A 24,623-nucleotide genomic window follows, 5' to 3' on the forward strand; every position below is an offset into this window, starting at 1 on the left:
AACATGCCCGCTGACATGAATAAGTTTAGCTGGCTGCGTTTCAGTGTTGCCGGAGGCTTTGTTTTTCTTTACCTTAAGCAATTTGTTTGCAATTCTAACAGGTTTTCAGGCGAGCGTGTTTCTTAACTGACTGCTAGGAGGAGGAAACAGTGAACACGACAGTTCATTTCTGCCCACCTTTGTAACCCGACCCCACCTGTTCCACACAATCACCACAGGCTAAAAAAAGGAAGCACTTTGGCATGTTAAGTTTCATTACTTCATGAAGGATAAGAAGAGCAATTACAAAAGCAGTCTCTCTCTCTTGTGCCGCCCACCTCTGCTGTGACTTATTAGACATCTCTGTCTAGGTGGCAGCTCCTCTCTCCTTAAATGTGAGAGGTCAGTCTGGTTATCGAGCCGATAATTAGATAAGCCTAGAAAAAGGGCCTATCACGGCCCACCGTCATTCAATGGCTGCTCCTGTAGTCGGCCTGCAATCACAGATAACTTGGTGTCTCTTTTCAATTACAGGGGAAACGCAGCGTTGGTATCCAGAGGTGGCCGAGCACATTAGCATCTTTAGAGGAATTTGACTAACTCCCACTCACATGCCAACGCTGCCAGTTTGAGTATCTATTTTCCATCAGGTTTGATTAAGAAATGATTTATAGGTAATTTATACAACAATTATACAATTTATACCACTTAATTCTGGGGATGCACGGTATTAGTACCAGATTTGTCATCAGTGATGTTAGAAATGTATAAATACCTTTTATAAGTTAATCAGACAAGTTCTAATAATTTAATAACACTGTTCAATATAAGTCTTTAGCAAATCCCAAAATAACTGGTCAAAATTTGGAATAATAAAAATTCAATTTTTTTTTAAATCACTCATTATTATTATTATTATCTTATAGGTTTTGGTTGGAATTGTAATATTGGTGCATCCCTAGTTATTTATTTGTATTATTATATATTATATTTATGCCTATATTCTCATTGTTTTGTTTTTTTTTTTTACAATTGAATCTAGTTTCAAAACAAAGCATGTTTCACAGAATTATGTTTGGATGTAAAGTTTGCTTTAATATGATTCGTTTTCTGTTATTTCTTCTGATCTGATGAGCATTATGCCATTTAGTACAGCCAACGTCTTGTTCAGAAGAGGCTGTTTGCATGTCTGTGGGACTAATGTATCCCCAGGTGCCTTTTACCTAACATGACTTTTGACCCGCTGCCGCATGGCTATTCAGGTGTAGTCCATCATTCAAATGTAGCCATACTGATCTGTCAAAAGATGAGATTGTGCTTTGAACTGCCGCATTGCTTGTTTCATTGAAACTGCAATAATAGGAGAGTCTATAAACTGCTCTCAGGGATTATTAAAAATGCATTGTCATGTAGCAATTTGGTCTTCACAGTCCATGAAACTCATGAATAACTATATTAATATCACCTATATTGTTGCCTGTTCAGGCATAATATTGTATTAACAGTGCAGGCTTTTACATATGGATCTGGCTAATCTTATTAGGAAGACAAAGCATCAGCCCTCTTATGTTACTTCTTGTAATGGATATACCGCCACAGGCTCCTCATTAATGCCTGTTTGGATAACTTGCTGCATTTTTTTATGTATCTGCTAACTATCTTTATGTTGATGTCTTCATCTGTGTTAAGAACTCTGGTGCAATGAATGAGTTTCTATAATTCCTTTTTCTTTGTCATCTCATTTGGTTCCTGTTCGTAGGAGCTGAATGAGTTCTTTGTGTCACTTTTGTCTTAGCGCCTCTTGAGTGGGCTTCTGCTTTGGCTTTTAATAGTGAAGTGATGAATCAAATTGCTGCCTGGTTTATGTATTCAAGTGTGTCATTTTTTCCTCATCAGGCAAATTAAGAGCATGCTAGACTCTGCATCCAGGCAGGCTCTCAAAGCTTGTTGTGTTTCAAAGACAGTTTATCAATAGAGACAATATCGCTTTTGGCCTCTGAATGTGAGAGTGGTGTCTGTACAAGCAAAGCTGGTCACCAGCATGATGCTTGGGATGCTGATGGTCTAGAATTCCCAACAGACTTTGCAACTACATTAAACAGCAAAACTTGTTCATTGAGCTTCACCATAAAGACCATCTTTGACCAGCTTCATTGAATAATGGCTAGAATGACATAATGATGGACAGACGGATGGATAGATAGAGAGATAGAGAGATAGATAGAGAGGTGGATAGATACGAAGGTGGATAGATAGGTTGATAGGTTGATGGATAGGTAAGTGGATAGGTTAATGGATGGATGGGTGGTTGGATGGATAGATAGGTGGATAGGTTGATGGATGGATGGATAGGTTGTAGGGTTTGGTGATGTCTACAAAAGTGGCATTGGACAACGTCTACAGTGAAACATCACTGTGTTGGGAATCACGATGGGGGAATCACGATGCTGGCTCAACATCGTGATGTCTATCAGCCATCTGCGATGGATGATGGCATTTTTTATCAGCCCAACCCAAACAGGTTGATAGATTGATGGATAGGTAGGTGGATAGGTTGATGGATGGATAGGTAGGTGGATGGATAGGTAGATAGGTTAATGATGGATGGATGCATGGATAGATAGATATGGGTTCACCAGAAAGTCGGTGCTGAAAGTCCAGCTTCATCAGTTAGACTTTATGGTTTCCACCAACTATATTGGCACCAAACCTGAACTAACCAGCATGAACTAGCCAGAAATTAATGCCAGCTAGTTTGAACTGGTCCTTTCATCAAATTTGTCATCTTGAATTTGTTGCAAGTTTTCTGAAGGTTGTGACAGTCTAGAACTAAAAAAAAAATGTCTCCAATTTCCCAATGAAGGTGCAATTATGCACATGTATTGCCTTTCTTCTTGTGTATTTGCAGGTGTTCAAACAAATGGGAGTTCCTCAGATACGGAATCCCGATCTCCCACCTCCACATCAGATTCCTGAGAGCTATCACTCTAAAATAGCTCTGATTGGCTGTGGCCCTGCCAGCATCAGCTGCGCCTCTTTCCTGGCCCGCTTTGGGTACGACGACATCACCATTTTTGAGAAGCAGAGGTTCATTGGAGGACTGAGGTCTGTAATTACTCTGACCCATGGTTCATACTCAGAATTCTCAACCTGTATCTAAGATGGTCCACTAAAGGGCATTGTTGATCCGGCCAGCCACAATCAATATGGGGCACATTGTAGAAGGTCAGAATAATTAATGAATGGTCTCTGTAATTGGGAATATTCATCTTTCAAATGCCGAGTTGGGATGAGGTTATCAATTACGTGCTGTTGTATCTCCACTGCTGTTTAGTTTACCCAGCATGTCGATTACATATGGGGGGTCTTGAATATCCAATGCAACTCAATCCCAGCAGTCTCCCGTAGTAGAAACAAGACACTGGGGTTGTGTTGGCATTTAGACTGGCACAATTGAAGACTAAAGGACCTATAACATAAGTTAGAATTCCAGAGATGGAACAATCCTTAGCATACGACGGAAATTTTCCGTTTACATTTCCTAACTCCTTCTCATTTCCCTTCCTTTTCTTCTCATTTAATTTTTCCTCTCTTGATTTACAGCTCTTCCGAGATTCCGCAGTTCCGCTTGCCATACGATGTGGTTCAGTTCGAGGTGGATTTGATGAAAGACCTGGGAGTGAAGGTAATGAAAGCCATCACACCTCCCTATCCTACCCCTCCTCCGAGCCACTATGCACGCCACCTTTTGAAGCCGGGAAGGGCGAGAGGTCTCAGGGAGGATCAGCAGTCCAAATGTCAGCCGCATTAATAAAAAACAATTAAAAGTTGCATTAGGGGTGGCAGACAGTGGCAGCCGAGCACCTCGGGGCTGTATGCGCTTGTCTGTTTGTTTCCTGAATGCTTCAGCTACGAGAAAGGGCAATCAATAGTTGTCATCCGGCACACCTGCTCAGGATTCATTTTACACAGGAAATGCTTTTTTCCGCAGTTCGTGAAGAGCTGAGGATGATTGGGAGGGGGTGAGATGACAGATTTACATGTTCCCTCAGTACCTATAAACAGACTCGGGAGAGCGGGAGTGGATGTAAGGCTCTGGAGGAGGACAGACACTTTTCCAACGTCTTTTCCGCTGACACAAGAAGTATTCAGATACACCCTCCTGTGAAACAGACACGGTTTTACAGGCCTTCAACTGAGCTTCTTTGGGTTTTTTTCCTTTTCATCCTTCTTTGCTTCCTTCTTAACTTGTCCTTTCCTTTCTTCCTTCCTTTCGTCTTTTTTTTTTTGCGACTGGCTTCTCTTGACTTTTTTTATTTTTTCTAGTATACACAAGAAAGATTTGAAGATGCCAACAAAAAGCTCAAACAAGACATGCTTCCTTCCTTACTTCCGTCTATCCATCAGTCTGTCTGTCCATCCTTCCTTCTTTCCTTTCGTTCTTCCTTTCTAACTTCCCAGCATCCATCCTTCCTTCTTTTCCGTTCTTCCTTTCTTCAGTCCATCTTTCCTTTTCTTTTTCTTATTCTTCTCCTCTTCTCCTTCTTCATTTTACCGACCTTACCTTCCATTTCTTTTACTTCCTTTCTTAATTTTTGCTGGGGTTTTTTTCCCTAAAAAGGATTCAGAGATGCCTTCCTAAGACCTCAAACAAGACTTCCTTCCTTCCTTTCTTTTTTCTTTGTTTCTTACTTCCACTCTGCTTTTTCTTTTCTTTTCTTTTCTTTTTTCTCTGCTTTATTTTACTTCCTTTACTTTCCTTGCCTTCTTTTAGATAGGCTTTTAGCTGTTTTTCCACTGACATAAGAAGGATTGAGAGACTTTCTCCTGAGACCTCTAACAGACATGATTTTACAGACCTTCAAATGAGATTCTTTCTTTCATTCTTTCTTTCTTGTTTGTTTTGTTGCTTCTTTCTTTCTTGTTTTTTTTCAGCAGTCAGAGACTTTTCCAACCGCCTTTTCCGTTGCCAGATGATGAATTCAGAGATGCCCTCCTGCAATCTCAAACAGACCCCGTTTTACATGCCTTCTGATGAGCTTCTGGTCTTTCATGGAGCATTTCTGTGGTCTTGCTTCTATTGATATGGCTTGTTTGAACTCTATTTCAGATTGTCTGTGACCGAGGACTCAGCCAAGATGGAATGACGCTTCTCTCACTGAAGCAGGAGGGATACAAAGCTGTGTTCATTGGAATCGGTCAGTTTATATGCATCTTCACACATTGTCTTGTTGTCTATTATGTGGACAGACACGCATGTACACAGAAAAGATGGAGAAAGCCTCTTTTTCTCTGAATCACTGGCAGCTCCCTGGCTCTCTGTCCGAGTTAATGGCTGTGGATGATCCACTTGACAATTTCTCCCCCTCTACCAGTAACCCCATTCACATCTCATTTTCCGCCCGACTCCTTGAGCTGCCGCTGTTTTTTGCCATGCTAACCTAACAGTGCATGGTCGGACTGCTCACTGCTTCTCAATGAAGGACACCCTGGTTTCTCATCAGATCCCTCTGCCCTGTTCTCTTCCAGCTGAGCCATTCACTGCCATTACATGTTGACCTTCAATGCTCCTGAGCATCTTTTACTATCATCTGAGTCCCAGGACTCAATCCTGCTCGAACAATAGGAACAACTCTTCTCTTTTTTTGTTTATTAGCTTTCTTTCTTTCTTTCTTTCTTTCTTTCTTTCTTTCTTTCTTTCTTTCTTTCTTTCTTTCATTTGTTACTGCTTTTTCTTCTTTCTTTTATTTGTTCTTTAACTTTTTCATTTATTCATGCATTCATTCTTTTTTTTAATTTTTCCATTTTAAATGTTTGTTTAACATTTCCTTTCCTTTTCCTTTTCCTTTTCCTTTTCTGTTCCTTCCCTTCCCTTCCCTTCTTCTGTCATTCCTTCCTTCCTGGTTTTGTCTTTCATCTGTTTTGTCCATTTTAATGTTTCTTTCTTCCATCCTTACCACTGTTTCCTTTATTTTCCTCATTTGTTTGCTTTCTTTGCTTCCCTTTTGTTTGTATCTTCCTTTCTTATTGTTCTTTCTTCTTTCTTTTTCTTTCTTTCTTTCATTTGCTCTCATTGTGTTTACTGACTGTTATCAGTATCAATGGATTATATAAAATGTGACATTTTACTATTAGAATAAAGTAATGATTATCATATTGGGGCTGGCAGTGAGGAGCTTTGCTTTTTATTTTCAAACTCTGTGGCTGTGTACAGTCTCATCACTATTATTTGTTTCCTTCCTTTTTTTTCCCAAAGCAAAGGAACAAATAAATATATTCTTGAAGATGATGTCTTCTGGCTATGTACGATCTACAATCCCTTGTTGCTTATTAAAATTAATCAAAGAGGCTCTTCTTTACACTGTAAAGCATTTCTAATTATGACTCCTAACCTAAGAAACTTATATCTGCTGAACTAAAATAATCTTATTACTAGAATAATATAACTTTATATAGAAAGAAATTAAACTGTGATTACGTGGCCCCTGCATTGATCTTAGGAATTCAAACATTGCCTAAAGCTGTCCATATGATTGTCTTATTTTCCCGACACAATTCATTATTTCGAAACGCTGAGTCTCTTAATACTGGCATCCTAATTATGAGTCTTTTACGTAGAGCATTTTTGGATTTCTCTGCAAAGGGATGTAAAGAAATTTCGACTGTGGGAGAAAATGAAAGCGCTGAGTGTTTGCAATTAATTTCTGTAATTTCACACGAGTCCTTTACCGTCTTTTTAAATGTCATCCACTCACATGATTGACATGCTAATTTCTCTGTGGCAATATGCAAAAATATGCAAAGTGGAAGCCAGGTTGAGGAAGTCAGATAAGAGCATTGTTTCTTGGCTATAGGCCCAGGAGTCAGTGGCTTGGGTTCAATGGTCTTAAAGAGTGAATTAACACCTTAACTGCCATGAAGCGATGGGGTCTGCGATCTCCCTGTCTTATTTTCTGATGTCCCTTTTGATTTCATTGTCACTTTCATGATAACAAGAATGAAACACTGTACAGTAAATAACACGGTCCATTAATGTTATAATGTACCCATAATGCCCTAAAAGCAGTGGAATATTAGTACCAACCACAAAATATTACTCAAAGTTGGTGTATATGTTATTAAAAGGTGATCAATAAATGCAAGGACATGATTAAAAGATGTACGCTCAGCACCGAGATGAGACTTTTCTGGAGAATACTTGGAAGTTTTTAAAAGCTCCGCAATCAATAGTTGCTACGAGTTGGCGGCAGAGATCGTTGGATGCTAGTCAATATGAGGTTGTATTATTACACTGTAAAAATGACCCATCATTTGCGTATGCTTCTAAAATACCACCCAAGATGTCAAGAATCTGTCTCTTTTTAAATCCATTACACATTCTGACACTGAATATGTGCTGCTACAAAAATGGAAACATATTGTTCTTTGGGAATGTTCCGTTGTCACTGGCAGCAACATTAATTAACACCTATATAGAGGGAATTTATAATCTGTGAGGTTATGTAACATCTTTACGTACTGAACTTTAGTATGGCGAGCCTCGATATTACTAGCACATACTTAGGTGTTTTTTGTGCTATGGATGTATATTACCTTACATTTTTGGGTGGTGGATGATTAAACAGGTGAATTATTCCCACAGAAGAAGTATTTTATGAAGAAGGTACCTGAGCCATATCTATAGACCACAATACACTAACATTGCGGCAGCAAGCATTTTTTCTTCATAAAATGTAAAAATCTAGTTTAACTCTTCACCCTTGTTTTTTTTTTTTCTTCACTGCTATGCAATTCATAAGGGTTAGAGAGGTCAGGGACTGCCGAGAAAGGACCTCCTGCCATTGTCGCCCCCTCTTCTCAAAAGATGCTCATAGATAAGCCCTGATTAACGAGAGGGGTTCTGCTCTCTGGGTGATGTATTATTTTTGATTTTGCATGGTGAAAAGTGTTTCGGCTGCGAGCGTACCGTACGGAAGCTCGTTGCTGAAGAAAATGTGATGCAGCAGGAGACAAATGGAGACGCATTACTTACAAAGAGGGCTGTCACAAACCCTGGTGCTTTTGTTAAAACCCACTTTGTCACGCCATACCGCGACGTTTCCTGTTCTTCCTGAACTTCCTTTTGTATTTTTTGGTGATGATCAGGTGATTGAGGTGACAAGTGGATATGCTTCTTGGGGAAGGATATTTGTAAAAATGTAACACAAAACACATTACTTGTAGAAAAAAAAGTAACACTAAACATAATCTGTATTGTAAAACCCTGGTAATGTTTATGGAGAAATATACAAATATCGGTTTGTACCAAACACGCCACTGGTTATTTTTATGTTTTCATAATTTTTGGCTCACTAAACTCCTGTTTTAATTAGTTTTTAAAGGCTACACATGAGTACACAAACGCATAGATTAAGGACAGCATTTTCAAACCCCTCAAACACATAAAAGCAGCTTTTATAATTATTGACTGACATTCGTACTAACGAGACTCAAATACCTGCTCAGGCACATGTCTGCAATTCTATGTGCAATTTTAAAAGTCCGTGATTTGTATGTTGTTCATTAGGCATGACACCTTGCTAGATTTAGTTGGTGGAAATGCCAGAATATCATCAGGATATCATTAAAACCATTTAGCTGCTTTCAACATTATGTGTTCGACATCCCCTAATGAGAATCACTGGTGATTTGCACCAGGTCTAATGTGCGATACTACACCTTCAGCATGGGGATATTTGATGTGAAGTGTGTGCATATACAGTATAGTATGTATATATGCAAACAAACATATGTAATATTACAGTTCAAATTTTATTCTAAAACTTAAACTTAACTAAAAATGTAATATATTTTGTAGTAAAACAATTAAAATATTTATATTTTTCAACCAATTATTCTTTTATTGAACATAGCTGTTTTTGTCGTATTGCAGTAATTTTGCCACAGTTAAGGGACTCTTTGCACTGTTTTTATTGTGCTTTAAAAATACTTCTTAACTGTGGTAAAATCAGAAACACACAGCCTCTTGTTGCTTTTTTGGTGATATACAACCACTGGAGGGTACTTAGAAAACCTGCATGCAGCAGGTTGCCATCACATAAAGCGTTTCATATAAAAATCTTGTAAAACTAAATCCGACTGAAATATAGAAGACAGCCAGAAGACTGCTCTGTCAAACAGAATCAGCAATGCGAATTCGGCTCGAACGAAGATGCGCTGGTTATTGGTGAGCTATCGTTTATTCGCAGGCCACACGCTGGCTTGTTTGGTGAAGGTTAACTTTAAAAACGTGGTAATTGCTATGTTATTGACGACTTCTGGAGATGTGTCTGATGAGAGGTGGGCGTCTAATTATTGTATGATTTAATGACCGGTTTCATTAATAACGAGTTAAAGTTTTTAAATCATGCTGTGTGCTTTCACCTCTCTGCCCTTGCCTTTTTAAGCCAGACAGAGTGGATGAATCCGAGAACGGTGGGTGGAGAGGTCTTGTCGGATACCTGGATGATACACCACAGGATGCTGTTAAAATCTCAGAAACTCTATTTTCTGCTTTTCGTATCTTCACATGATATTTGCTAAGGGTGTAAAAAGGCTCCATGCGTTTACTAAAGGCTTGTTTGAATTGAGCAAACGAAGGTGTTGATGCATGTTGTAATGCATTTTCTTGCAATCACTTTGACTGTATGCAGCTGATTGGTTCTGACAGCAACACCCCAGTCTTCCATCTCTCAATCACTTAGTGCCTCATTACCACTGTCTTCTGCTTTCCATCTCAGTCACAGAGAATCTAACGAACTTCTCACGTTACAGTTGTAGCAAATGCTCTGATCTCTGCCAAAGAGTTTTATCTTATTAAGACGCCATCGTGCCTTGGACAGGGCTCAGCGTTCGCTGCATTTAAACCACAACAAAACAACAAAATCACGCTTGCGTGTCCCGATTTAGATATTACTGACAGAAGACTGAGAGATTTTCAGAACTCACTTTGTCCGGGCTTCTTTAGAATGGATGATAATTGTGGGTTTTGAGGCATTGGAGGCCTGACGCTGATGTCTAAACATCGCTCCCACTGAAACCACCAAGATTACATTATGTGTGATTATGTGTAATGATGTTAATGACACTAAACAGTGGCAAACATTCGGAAGGGCAGCTGATGCACAATAGACATTAGAGGCAGGAAGAAGTCAACATAGGGAGGAAATAGAAATTGGAATGCGTATCTGCGGATGTGAGATTTCACCTCATTACCTCAGTGATTTGTTAAACATATGATATATAGAAATTAATTTCTGTGTGTGTGTGTGTGATATATATATATATATATATATATATATATATATATATATATATATATATATATATATAGATGTATATATAGATGTATATGTGAAGAGTTAATTTGTAATTTACAAAATTAAAGTTTATTGAAAGTGTTTTTTTTTTTACATATTAAAAGTTTGTTTTATAACAAAAGCAGATAACTCCAACAGTCGTTTTTTGGCAAAAGCAGATAACTCCACATTTCATGTTTTAGAGTTTAAAAAACAGTCGTTTAATCTTTGTAATCTCCTCAGATGACAATGTAGATGCCTGACAAACGTTGTTGTAGTTGTGATCATAAACTGTATAGTTGTGATTAAACGGATCTTTTCTCTCACCATTGTAACGTGCTGCTTTTGCAAGGTTCTGTGAAAATGTTTCAGCTTTTATTTTCCTTTAAGCCCTGAAGAAGATATCACCGGTTCATCAAGTGAAAGTAGCCTTGTCACCTGACCTGAATACAGCGCTGATTCGCTAAAATGGACTTATTGGCTTCTGTTCAAAAACAACAAGGGTGCTTGTTGGCTTCTGCAGTAAAACGTGAACTCGCGATGCCTTGAAAGTGGACAATACCATGCCAGTAAATTACTGTAAAAATGGTTACAGTATTATTACTGTAATTGCATTTACAGTATTATTACCATATTTTAATTTACAGTATTATTACCGTATTTTCATTTACAGTATCAGTGATGTAGTGTTTATTGTCATGTAGTTTAAAAAAAATGTATCTGTAAAAAAACAATCAAATTATGGTAAAGCACTGTAATCCACGATTTTTACCACCCCAACCCCATAAAAATCACAATACCTCATGAGCATTAGTTAGTTGAACATTTTATTTTAAAAAGTACAAATTACAAGTCTTGATCTCTAGGATGAACTAGCTGAAAAAAAGGGCATCACCACAGTCCCCTGGGCACTTTGTATCCTGGCAAAACATATACATACTGAAAAGCAAAAATAAGCAAGTACACTACCAATCAAAAGTCTTTGAACATTAAGATTTTTGATGTTTTTAAAGAATTCTCTTCTGCTCACCAAGCCTGCATTTATTTGATCCAAAATACAGGAAAAGCAGTAATACTGTGAACTATTTTTACTATTTAAAACAACAGCTTTCTATTTGAATATATTTTAAAATGTAATTTATTTCTATGATGAAAGCTACATTTTCAGCATCATTACTCCAGTCTTCAGTGTCACATGATCCTTCAGAAATCATTCTAATATGCGGATAAACATTTATTATTATTATTATTATCATCATAAATATTTAAAACGGTTGAGTAAATTTTTACATACATTTGAGTACATAGAAAAATCCAAAGATCAACATTTATCCGGGGGGGGGGGGGGGGGGGGGGGTTATAGAAATGACTACGTTTATATAGCAAGGATGGTTTAAATTGATCAAAAGTGAAGATAAAGATATTTATAATTACAAAATATTTATATCTTTTATATATATGTATATTTCTATGCTGTTCTTCTGAACTTTCTATTCACCAAGGAAACCTGAAAAAATGTTTTTTATATAATAATAATAATAATTATTATTATTATTTTTTTTAGCAGCAAATCAGAATATTACAATGATTTCTAAAGGATCATACGACACTGAAGACTGGAGTAATGATGTTAAAAATTCAGCTTTGATGACAGGAATAAATTACAGTTTTGAAATATTCAAATAGAAAACATTTATTTTAAATAGTAAAAATAATAAAAAAAAAAAAAAAAAAAAGCTTTATTTTTCAAAGCAGTGTTTACAGAATTTGGGCCCTTGAACTTGCCCGCGAAAAACTGACCAATGGCAATTATTATTTATATATATATATATATATATATATATATATATATATATATATATATATATATATATATATATATATATATATATATATATATATATATAATTACATTATCATTACAAATGATATATAGAAATGAATAATTATAATAAATTATAAATGAATTAATTAGTAATAAAATCTTACTTAATCATATATATATATATATAATAAAATTAATTATTAATACAATTGTTAAATAATAAAAATAGAGAAACTATAATTTATTATAAATATATTTAAATGTTTCAATAATTACTATATATATATATATATATATATATATATATATATATATATATATATATAATATTTAAAAATATATATTATTAATAAATATAATACAATTAATTTATTATTAATACAATTGGTAAATAAGAAAAAATAAAGAAATGATAATTTATTATAAATATATTTTAAATATATTAATAATAATGATTTTGTCATGATTAAAAACATTTGCACTGATTAATTGTGTGTAATAACACTAGGAGCATATCTTAAAGTAAATAAGGTCCACTTTTATTGTGGACTTTTTTTATTCATTTGTTGACTAGGTTTTTTGCTCATATCTGTCTGTTTTTTTGCAGGTCTACCTCAAGCTAACAGACACAAGCTATTTGATGGCCTCTCAACAGAACAGGGTTTTTATACGTCGAAGGACTTTCTTCCTCTCGTCGCGAAAGCCAGTAAACCAGGTGAACTATCTGAAAAATCTGTCACAAAGTCACACCTGATGATTTAAAGTTTCCTGAAGCACCACATATAAGGGTCACCATTTATTTAAACTATATTTACTGTAAGATTCTTTGCTAACAAAAAAGTAGCAAAAGTACTAATAGTTTTTGTTGTTGTTGTTATCAAGTTTTTTGGATATATGCTCGTTGAAATGCCTTGAAGTACCATGAAATTATTCAGTACCATATTATATATGGATTATATTATATGGATTATATTGTAATTATAAACATTCATAATTATGTGCAGTAATCATTGTTCTGGATATTGGCATGATATTTGTCCCGTGATGAGACTTTCTGAAGATAATCTTGTTTGTTCTTGTGTTGGCTTCAGCCATGATATACTTATTCATTGGCATACTTTGAAGAAGTGGTGGAGACCAAAAATGGTGCATAGTATAGTTTGCCATGCCAGATATAATTGTTATTTCTGAAGGTAAATCTGAATAATTGAAACGAACAGAAAGGAAGATAAATTTTTGTTCCTGTTCCCCAGATTAATGGGGGTTTAGACTCACAATATTGGCATCAGAATCAAATGAAAATGGAAATTTTTGGGAAAGAACTTGATTGAATGAATAAAACCTCAGTAATGAATAAATCTTAATCCAATGTGCCGTTTTGCCTCTTACTGCAACTTGCTGCATTAAGGCAGTTGGCCAAGGATTTAATGAAATGGTAACATCTGAATCTTTACAAGCATTTGAGAAAAAATGCTGCAGAGCTTTAAAAAAAAATTTGATGTTTTTACACAAAAGATATTACAGCCAAATACAGCCTAACTGTAAAAGGTTAAAAATGGCATTGTATTTACTCACAAGAAATATTATGAAAGATTTTGAAAATAATAATGATAAAAACATAAAAACAATATTCTATACATTTATATCTAAGTTACATATTATTGTTTTTTAATAATTTATTAAAAGGCTATTGTAATACGATATTTTAATTGTATATTATATATGTACACAGTAACATTTTAAAAACACACACACACATATATATAAGTATTATTTGACTACACAATTATTATATTCATGTTTTTCTATTTTTAAGTAAGAAAGTAAATAGGGTCAAAAAATCCTGAAATCATTGCATTCAATATAGGTGCAGCCATCCTTATTGCATCTAAAAATAAAAGCAGTACCACGACAGGTGTGAAGTATGAAATTACAGATACAAGGACATTTCCGGAAAAATATGAAATAAAAAAAATAAAGACAGAAAGATGAGGTGAATCAGGCTCTCGTGGAAGCCGAATAATTTGATAGTGACGTGCTGTGAGGCTCCGAGATGCAATTTTACAGCGCTTTGCGAACAAGCATCTGCTGAGCCGTTGAGTGAGAATTGTTCTATAGGCAGAATTCATGTTTTTTTCCTCTTTCTCACTCTTTCTTGTCCTCCTCCTCCTCTTTCTTGGGTTTCAGGGATGTGTGGCTGTCGCTCAGCGCTGCTGGAGCTTCGTGGTACTGTGATTGTTCTGGGCGCTGGAGACACAGCCTTTGACTGCGCTACTTCTGCCCTGCGCTGCGGTGCCCACCGTGTGTTTGTGGTCTTCAGGAAGGGATTCACCAACATACGAGCAGTTCCTGAGGAGGTGAGGACTCAGAAATAGAAGGAAAGTGAGATATCAAAAAGAAAAGTAAATATATGCTTGTAGCATCATTTGGTGATACATTTGGTTTGATATTTTGTTATCAATGCCAGAGATCAAATTTTTAATGCCATGGACCTCCAAATATGATGATCTCCCTTCCTCAAACAAATCTTTATTATTTTACTGTATATTTCCATAATAAATAAGTTATCTTTTTTATTTAGTTTTGTTTACTTTTGTTTTTGACCATTTTTTTCTTTTAACTTTCCCAAAGTCTTATAGTTTAAAAAATACGTCTGCTTTCTTGTTTTGTTTTGGGTTTTGGTGTTTTATTTTTTGTTTTTGACCAATTTTTCTTCTAACTTTTCCACACAAAGTTTAAAAATAGTTTTTGTTTTGTTCTGTGTATTTTGTTTTGTTTTTGATCAGTTTTTACTTTTAACTTTCCCAAAGGCTTTCTTTGGGACCAGTTTTGGAAAAACTAAGTCTGCTTTCTTGCGTTGTCTTGTTTTGTTTTGTTGGGTTTTTGTTTTTTTTGTTTATTTTTCGTTATTGATAAATTTCTCTTTTAACTTTTGCACAGTGTGTGACCAAAGTTTGAAAATTGTTTTGTTTTTTGTTTAATTTTTTTTGTTTTCTTTTGTTTCTTTTCATTTTGATTTGTTTCTGATCAGTTTTTACTTTGAACTTTTTCTCTGACTGTGACCACAATTTGAAAACCTCTGATCTTTGCCTGTAAATTGATATATTAAATGAGACTTAAATATCCAGATATTTTTGGAACCACTGTTTTATTATTAGAAATGCATTATTGTTATTTAAAAAATATGATATATATCACATATTAAATATTAGAAACTTAAAAAGTACTATTATTTACATGCTTGCGAGTCTCTAGGACCCTAGATTATAAAGAAATAGTCAATTTCAATTGAACAAGTTGGATAAAGCATCACTTTTCAAAGAATGTTTAGAATATAGTTTTTCTTTTAACTTACATAAAAACTATAAAAGTTTGTGGAGTTCTGAGTGGAACCTTTAAATTTAAAGTTTTTTTTTTAATTCAGTTTTTCTTCTAGGACTAGAGAAAAAATATTACAAGTAAGAGAAGACCAAGAAGGCAGAAAGTCGAGGAGAGTCAGGGAGTGAGAGAAAGAGTCAACATCAGGCAGCAGAGTGAAGCTTATTAATATTTGGTGTGAGAGAAGTGTGAAGCAGAGATTTATGAAGAGCTCTGTGAGAGTGTCCTCTCTCTCAAGACCACTGACACCGCTCCTAAGCCTTTCCACTCTCATTTATTGCAGACTTGCCTTTGCTTTCAGGGGGAGATTACTGTCAATTGTCCTACTCACACACAGGGCTCTCTGGTGAGCTATATACCCGCTTCCACTCTGGTAATGATGCCAGCCGGCTAAACGTGTCATGATCAGCTCCATAAGCTTTGAAATATGTGCGTCAGATGTACTGAGGGAACTTATTTTTTTCACCATTAATGTTTTTGAGTCAAAGCTAGGACAAAGTACTGGCCCAGAAAGTTGCTTTTCTATTGAAAAATGCACTTTTTATTATTAGTATTATTTTTGAAGTGCACAAAAGTACAAAATGCAATGCCAGTATGCAACTGTATAATTTTTGATGGTTTAAGAATTAAAAAAAAAAATGCTTTCCGACCAAGTAGCCCTGCCCGCAGACTCACGCCATTGGTTGAGCCGGAGCAAAGTGACACAGAGCCACAATGTTTGCACTATTCAAGTCTCACTTATAGTTGTCTCTGTTCATTAAAGTGAAATTAGAAAATATTTGAACGCAGAAAAAATTACACACTTCACCTTTAAGTCTGATTCACACATTGTTCTTCACATCGCCCACCACATTAGGATAAAGTACGGTAAAGTGCAGTAATCATTCACATCTGTTTACACTCTCCAGTGAAGACGCTCGCCTAATACGGCCGCCATCATCTTCAACTCATTAAAGCTGTTTATAAGCTATATTAAGTTTAAGACTCCTGTAGGCGTACATAATCAGAACAGAGCGCTCGATTGTGCAGTGACGTGAACTGAGACAATTTATGGAAACGTAGTAATAAGAAAATAGAATTGTCACCGCACGACTACATTCCCCCCTCACCGGCCCCCTCCGCAAAGCCAGTGGGCTTCTTTTAGTTGATTCAACCGCGCTTTTCATCTGTTTTTTTTTTTTGTAATCTGACAGAAAATCTTCTGTAAACTTTCTGATGTGCTTCCACCAAGCCGAGTGGCACTTGATGTTTTTTAACAAGGTACAACGCTCCCATAATCACGCGCTTCATTATCTCATGGCCGGATAAAAGACGTGACCTTTGCTGGTTGTTGTTATGTGCACTGACTTCACACTCGTTCAGTTTTAAGAGCAGAAGCATACTTAGAGGAATAGTTCACCCAAAAAAGAATTTACTCTCCATTTTGTTGTTCCAAACCTGTATGACTTTCTTTCTTCCGTGCAACACTCCTGTGCTGGAAAAATGCTTTCCTTTTTTTTTTTTTTTTTATCCTTACAATTCAAGTCAGTAGTTCACTTTTTTTTGTCGACTTTGAAAATATCCTCTTTTGTGTTCTGCAGGTCAAAAGAGGTCATGCTAGATAGGAAAGACATGATGTTAGATGAAAGAATTTTCTTTTTTTGCGCATTTAGAGTGTATATTTATTGTGAACTATGCATTCAAGTACACTTTAAAAAAAAACACCAAATAGGATGATATCTGAAGAATCATGTGACACTGAAGACTGGCTGTTTTTACTTTATTTTTGATTACGTCTTATTTTCAAAAACATTCCTACCAATCCCAAACTTTTGAACAGTAATGTACAAGAATATATATATAGGAATAAGAATATATATGCAAATGTTTGGCCAGTGCACTTTAAGTGTGCATTTCTCAATACTAAATGTGTGATTAAGTTACCTTCAAATATCTTTATTTATTATTTAAATAAATAATTTTATCTAAAGCAATTGTTTCATTTTATTTATTTGTTTTGTTTTATTTTTATTTTTTTGACGAACACACTCTAAATGGGCATTTCTCAGTACTAAAGTGGCGGTAAAGATATTTTCAATTAAATGCCTGTACCATTATGTGTGCTATTCGGTTAGCTAGTAATTAACATGTCAACAGCTAACTAAGTTTAACTAATTTGCTCAGTAACATTCTCTTCAGACTATTACTCCAGCATGACAGTATTAGTTGACCTGAAAGAGAAATTCACCATAGGCTAGGTTAGGCTAAGTACATTAGGCTAGGCTTAATGCATACTACAGCATACACTGTATACTGCATGCTTAAAAAAAAGTACTGTATGTGAAACCATAAGCATTATGCAAAGATAATCATTCCAAACAATAGGCCACACAACCTCATTTCATTGCATATGTCATTGTAAATGTGCACTCTGGGACATTTCAGATATTGCGTTCAAACAGTTATATACAAAAGCATTTGTATATGAGTTCTATTTATGATGTGTTTAGATGGAGCTGGCCAAGGAGGAGAAATGTGAGTTCCTGCCCTTCCTCTCTCCACGTGAGGTGTTGCTAAAGTCAGGCCGGGTTCATGGAATGGAGTTCTGCCGAACCGAGCAAACAGAGTCGGGTCAGTGGGTGGAGGATGAGGAGCAGATCATACGACTGAAGGCCGACTATATCATCAGTGCTTTCGGCTCTCTGATGAACGACCTTGCAGGTATTTTATGTTCCATATTGCAAATGAACACAACTGATTATTTTTCAAGTAGAATTCTCTAGAATAATTACAGTTTAAAATATGCAGAGCATTTGTAATCAGTTACTTGCCAGGTCCAATTTTAGACAAGATGCTTCCTATGTAGGGAATAGTCACTAGGTATTGGAACAGACCCGATGTCTCAGAGTAAATTTAGTGATTCTGCACAGTGTTGGTGGGTTGGACTCAGGCTCATTATGCTGTAAGTAAACTCATCAGCGCTCTGAACGGCTGCCATTTTCAAATGGATGAGGCCCATGTTGTTGGTGTTGTTTCAGGGATTTATTCATTTGATTTAGGTCGAATTAGCTTGGCTGTCTTGCAGCACCAGTGTTCTCTGATTAAGTAGTGAAGTGTACAAGGGTAAATTTGACCAAGAATCCCAGTCCACTGTTAATATACTTTCTCTTTTTCACAGACAGTCTGAAAATCAGCAATTGGTGTTTAAAGATTGACCATATCGTATACACATGCATATACAAGACATATTCTATTCTATTCTATTCTATTCTATTCTATTCTATTTTAAAATATAATTTTACATTAAAACTCATTACAACAAAATACATTGCTGGTCCGATATAATTACAGTTTGCATATGGGACATGACATGTTGAAATTATTAAATAAATTTCTAAAGTCGTTAACACATTAAATAATGACAGCTATAAATTCATTGACATTGAAATATGAAGTTTTTTTTGCTTTCATATAATATTATTACATAATATACAATTGTATTATGTATAATAATATTAATATTATATTATATTAATTAACTTAATATATTAAATATTAATAATATTAAAAGTCATTATAACAGAAAACATTACTGGTACATTATTTTGCAATTTGTATATGGTACATTTTTAAAATAAATAACTTTCTTAGTCATCAACACATAAGGGTAGACCTTTACATTAAAATATTAATGTTAAAAAAGTATTAGTTTTTTTTTCTGCCTCGCATATCTCAAATTTGTGAATTTATTTGTTTAAATATCAAAATATAACTTTATATCGCACAATGTAACTTTGTTTATTTGAAACTTTATTTCTCACTTTGGAAATAGTCTTCTCTATGTATGTATGTATATTTATGTATTTAAAACATCAACACGTCAACAAGCAAGACAGAGAACTTTTTTTTAAACGTGTGTTGTTGTAATGCTATTTAGATTGTATGTGTTTGTCTTTGATGGTAGTGTTGTGATGAATGACTTTGAATGAGTTTTATGCTGTTACCAAATGGAAATCGTCTTAAAACAGTGTGAGAATGGATTAGCATTGAGCTCCTGCAGTTAGCCCTCTGGGAGCAAACGCAAGTCATTACCGCACAGTTACAACTCAAAATAATTCCTGGACGGTTTTAGTGACGTGATTAAAGGGTGAAGAGAGAGACCGCGTGTCCATTAGAGTGAGAGTCACCAGCGTCGGAGTCACCATCTTCATTTCAACCGTATAATTATCTGTTGGCCAAGTCCCTGAACTGTGACCAATAGCATTGTACGAAATGCACTGCATTTATTATGGATGTTAATTACTGTACTTGTTTTGTGATTCTTTTCTAACAAATTTTAGTGTAATTCCTCTGGTAACCTCAACTGAAGCGGTTGTGCTAAAAACTGATTTGGGGTTTCCATCCGGCTGTTCTCTAGTAATGATGGACGTGGTCAGGTACTTGTGATTACAGCATGTCATTCAAGTAGTTAAATGAACTGAGTTAACAGTTGATTAATAATATAAATTGTTACAATTCAATCATTTAATAACTGTAATCAGCAGACCTGCTAATTATTGGTGGGCTGCAGTATACAACGCGTTCAGGGCTGGTGACAGAGCAGAACTTTTTCTGACATGATTTTGAAGTCCACTAATTAGATCAGGCTGCTAAAGGGCAGACCCGCTATGATTTTCAATTAGGGTTGCATTAAAAAAACAAGGTGTAATGTCACACAGAGACTGTAGTGTCCAGAGCTGACTGGAGGTGACATAAATTCACCATAATGAGATTCATCCCACCCACGCTATGAGTTTACTCACTGACCAGCCTGCAGTAACAGCACAAATTATCTCAAACTAAAACCTGCTGTTTCAACTGGTATGTGCTTTTATGTACCATATATATATATATATAGATAGATAGATAGATAGATAGATAGATAGATAGATAGATAGATAGATAGATAGATAGATAGATAGATAGATAGATAGATAGATAGATAGATAGATAGATACACAGTAGAGCTGTAACGGTATGAAAATTTCTTATCACGGTTATAGTGACCAAAGTTATCACGGTTATCATTATTATCACGGTATTGTTAAAATGTGGAGATGTTCAAAAAGTATCGACACATAAATCACTTCACCAAGTTTTATATTTCAAAATAAGCAAACAGCAAATAAATTTATTCTGATTCTAAAATTGCTTTTTGTTTGCATAATCACTAAAACAATAACATTACCAATGATGTTCGGATTTTAAATGACGACTGACAACAGTTTAAAAGCATGTTCAAATATCTAATGTAAATGTTCAAACAAAGCTTTGAAAAAGTTTAATGTAAAGGTAAACCTCACATTTCAGACTGAAAATAAGAAAAAGGGTTGTCAAAATGATAATTGATTAATAAATGATTATAGGCTATGTATTTGATCTGCTCCATAAATAATTCTAGATACCTTATGCAAATTGCTTAAATGTGTTGAATCCACATAAGCTTGTTTTTCATCAACCGGTCAAAATTTACAGCAGAGCATGCGAATTTGGTCACTCAGACTGAATGTGAATATAAGTCTCTGTAAATCCACTCGCTGACAGCAGGTGGCGCTTTATATGGAAAAGCTGTATTACAGGTGATTCCCGTAAACTTCCTTTAGGTATTACATGGAGCGAAGATGAAAACAAAATGCCATTGAATCGTTTCTAAAGACAGTAACCTTCAGAGGTACATTCATATAATTAATTCATTCATATATTCATTTGTATAATTCCCTAAGCACTCTTTTAATACCTCCCAGCTTCTCCCCCCTATTTTCACTCAAAACGAAACTACTCTGCGCGCTGTGCGCACGTGAGACTGTTACTGAAAACTGTGCTTTATGCCGGACAGTCTTTATTTATCGTGAGTTGTTCAGATCGCGGTAATCGAATACGGTTTTAATGATAATTAAAATATGAAACGGTGATACTAACCGTGGGGAATTTTATCATGATTTATCGTCAAACCGGTAATCGTTACATCCCTAATACACAGTATACATATATATATTTCTGTCATGACAACTCTCTGAGGGATTGGCATGGTAATGTACATGACAATGTTAATGTATTTGGTCTTGGCGGAATAGATCTGCTATGCTGCTGCTGCCACGGCATTACACTTTCAGCTATTGCAAGTTGGTCATTCCAAATCTGTGGTATCTTGAATATTGCAGGTTTGCAAGGACACTAATTCATTCAAGTCCCCCCAAAAGGCTGGTCATCCATATAAGACAAATACACCAAAACATCTCAGGTTACGCATGTAACCATGGTTCCCTGAAGGGATGAGATGCTGCGTCGAAAACGCTAGGGGAACACCACCAGCGTGACCACGCTCTGAATCACGTGTGTAATCTGTCCAATGGATGGGCGAGAAGTCATAGGTGGGTGACGTCACCGACCGGGAAGCTATAAAAGCACATGCTGTGGATCCGGCGTCAGCTTCTAAGAATGAAGCAACCGCTCTCAGGGATGCCGGAAGTATGGCCTCGAAACGCAGCGTCTCGTTCCCTTCAGGGAACCATGGTTACTTGCGTAACCTGAGACATTCCCTTCCAGGAGCTCGAGCTGCGTCGAAAATGCTAGGGGAACGAGATGCCCCCGCTGCCAGACTTCCAAGTCCCTGCCCTGTGTGTATCCCTCAGGAGAGCAGCGAGGGCGAGAGAATGGAAGAGCCTGGAGTGGCCAGCATGTCTAGGCCATAAAATCTTACGAAGGTGAGGGGCGTGGACCATCCCACAGCGTTGCAGATATCCTGCATAGGAACACCTGCCAGAAAGGCCTTGGAGGCTACCATAATTCGGGTGGAGTGAGCCTTGACCCCCAGAGGCGAGGGGAGACCAGCGGACTCATAAGCAATGGTAATGGCATCCACGATCCACCGACTAAGGGTCTGTTTAGAGGCAGGCAGACCCCTCTTAGGAGGACCGAAGCATACCAGCAGTTGGTCCGTCCTTCTCCACAGGGCAGCTCTGTGGACGTATGCGTCCAGAAACATACAATTAAGCTTCCGCTGGTCAGGCTCCCTGAAGGGAGGAGGACTGAAGGCCTGCAGCACGACAGGCCGTGGTTTAGACGAGGGGATACAGAAACGCTTTGGCCAGACCGGGCGCAAAGTCGAGATAGGAAGGGGCCACTGAGAGGGCCTGTAAATCCCGAACTCTCTTGAGAGAAGATATCGCCAGGTGGAAGGTAGTCTTGATAGTTAGAAGGCGATCGGAGATCTCCTCAGTAGGCTAGAATGGAGGCCTACAGAGAGCTTCTAACACCACAGCCAAGTCCCATGTGGGGACACGTGAACGTACTGGCGGCCTCAGCCTCAGCGCACCGTGGAGGAAGCGTGTAACAAGGAGATGCTTGCCCACTGACTGGCCACCAAGAGGGTCGTTGTAGGCCGATAAAGCCGCCATGTAAACCCCCAGGGTGGAGTGGGCTAACCCTGCGGAGAAACGAGCCTGCAAGAACTCCAGCACTGTACCAATCTGGCAGTTAACTGGGTCGAGCTGGCGGTCTCCGCACCATGAAGTGAACAGTTTCCACTTCAGGGCATACAGTTTCCTCGTAGAGGGAGCTCTGGACTGGAGGATGGTCTCAGTAACCTCGGTTGAGAGACTGGAAGCTATGAGCTGGGCCCCCTCAGAGGCCACACCCACAGCTTCAACAGCTCCGGGTAAGGGTAGACGATAGTGCCCCCCGCCTGTGAGAGGAGATTTCTCATGACGGGTATCTCCCATGGAGTGCCGTCGAGGAGAGAAATCAGGTCCGAGAACCATACGGCCAGAATGGGGCTACTAGTAGCAGACGGACCCTGTCCTGCGCACTCTCGCCAGAACTCCCGGGAGCAGAGCGATCTGGGGAGAGGTGAAGCATCCATTCCCCGGGTATCTGCCCCTTTCTCGACAGGATGTCTGCTCCCATATTGAGATACCCAGGAATGTAGACACTCTGAGCGAGTGAAGTCTTTCCTGGGACCACACAAGGATCTGGTGCACCAGCTTGTAAAAGGGGCGTGAACGCAGACCTCCCTGGTGGTTGATGTAAGAGACCACTGCTGTGCGCACCAACACATGGTGATCTCTTAGGTCTGGGAGAACGTGTTTGAGTGCTCGAAACATGGCCAGCATCTCCAGGCAGTTGATGTGCCACGTGAGATGACGACCACTCCACAGACCGCGGCAGGGTGGCCATCCATGACCGCTCCCCAACCAGTGAAGGATACGTCCTTTGCTAGCGTTACGCAGCGACAAGGAGCTTCCAGCCCTGAGACAAGAACCAAGGTTGTCTCCACATGTCTAAGGCACGTAGGCATCGCCGCGTGACCTTGATCATGCAAAGTGGGTTTCCCCTTGGGGAGAACCCCTTGGTTCTGAGCCACCACTGTAGGGGTCTCGTGTACAGCAGGCCAATAGGTATCACGTTGGACGCAGCTGCCATCAGACCCAGCAGTTTTTGAAACTGCTTGACAGTGAGTGACTGACCTTCTCTCACTCTCTTGACTGACATGAGGATCGACTCGATCTAAGCACAGGACATGTGTGCCTGCATTGTGGTCGAATCCCACACCACGCCTAGATAAGTGGTTCTCTGTACTGGAGAAAGCACACTTTTCTTGGCGTTCAGTCTCGGGCGGAAATAACTGAGGGGAGCGCTCGCTGGGGACCGCTGCGCCCTGGAACTCTGGCAGGGTTAGGAGACTGATCTCCCGAGGCCACTGAGGAGAGACGGACACCGTGTAATGCGGTGTAACCCACTCGTCCCCAGAGGGTTCTGTCCTCGTAAGCCCTGGGCCGCGCCCGTCAGGGCTTCTTGGTCGAGGACCTCCTAGACTGAAGTACGGTCCGTAGATCCGGCTTAGTCTTAGAGGCCCCCGACCCAGAGAGTTTGCCACCTCGGCCCCGCTGCAGGGAGGCGCGAGTAGCAATGCTCTGCTTTTGTGCCTCTCTATGTGAGGAGCTGGTATGTGGCTAGGGCTGCTCCCGCCCAGCAGCCCCTTGAGCTAGAGATTGGCAAGAGACTGCTGGAACGCCGCCGCTTGTTTACGGGCCTCCTGGTACCTGTCGATGACAGAGTTGATGGTGTCACTGAACAGGCCAGAAGGC

At 37.9% G+C, this 24,623-nt stretch overlaps 1 protein-coding gene across 3 annotated transcripts in view; it reads left to right on the forward strand.

Moving 5' to 3' along the window:
- The window catches only part of LOC306865286 (dihydropyrimidine dehydrogenase [NADP(+)]-like), a 189,160-nt gene that overhangs the window by 52,815 nt on the left and 111,722 nt on the right, over positions 1-24,623 (forward strand). For all 3 annotated transcript variants that reach the window (XM_079409817.1, XM_079409819.1, XM_079409818.1), the window contains 6 exons: positions 2,888-3,084; positions 3,583-3,664; positions 5,090-5,177; positions 12,749-12,856; positions 14,329-14,498; positions 18,009-18,219. In XM_079409817.1, coding sequence (XP_079265943.1) covers positions 2,888-3,084; positions 3,583-3,664; positions 5,090-5,177; positions 12,749-12,856; positions 14,329-14,498; positions 18,009-18,219 — 856 coding nt within the window. The remainder of the gene's footprint in view (positions 1-2,887; positions 3,085-3,582; positions 3,665-5,089; positions 5,178-12,748; positions 12,857-14,328; positions 14,499-18,008; positions 18,220-24,623) is intronic.

Source organism: Barbus barbus (genome assembly GCF_936440315.1).
Source record: "Barbus barbus genome assembly, chromosome: 46".
Classification (NCBI taxonomy): domain Eukaryota; kingdom Metazoa; phylum Chordata; class Actinopteri; order Cypriniformes; family Cyprinidae; genus Barbus; species Barbus barbus.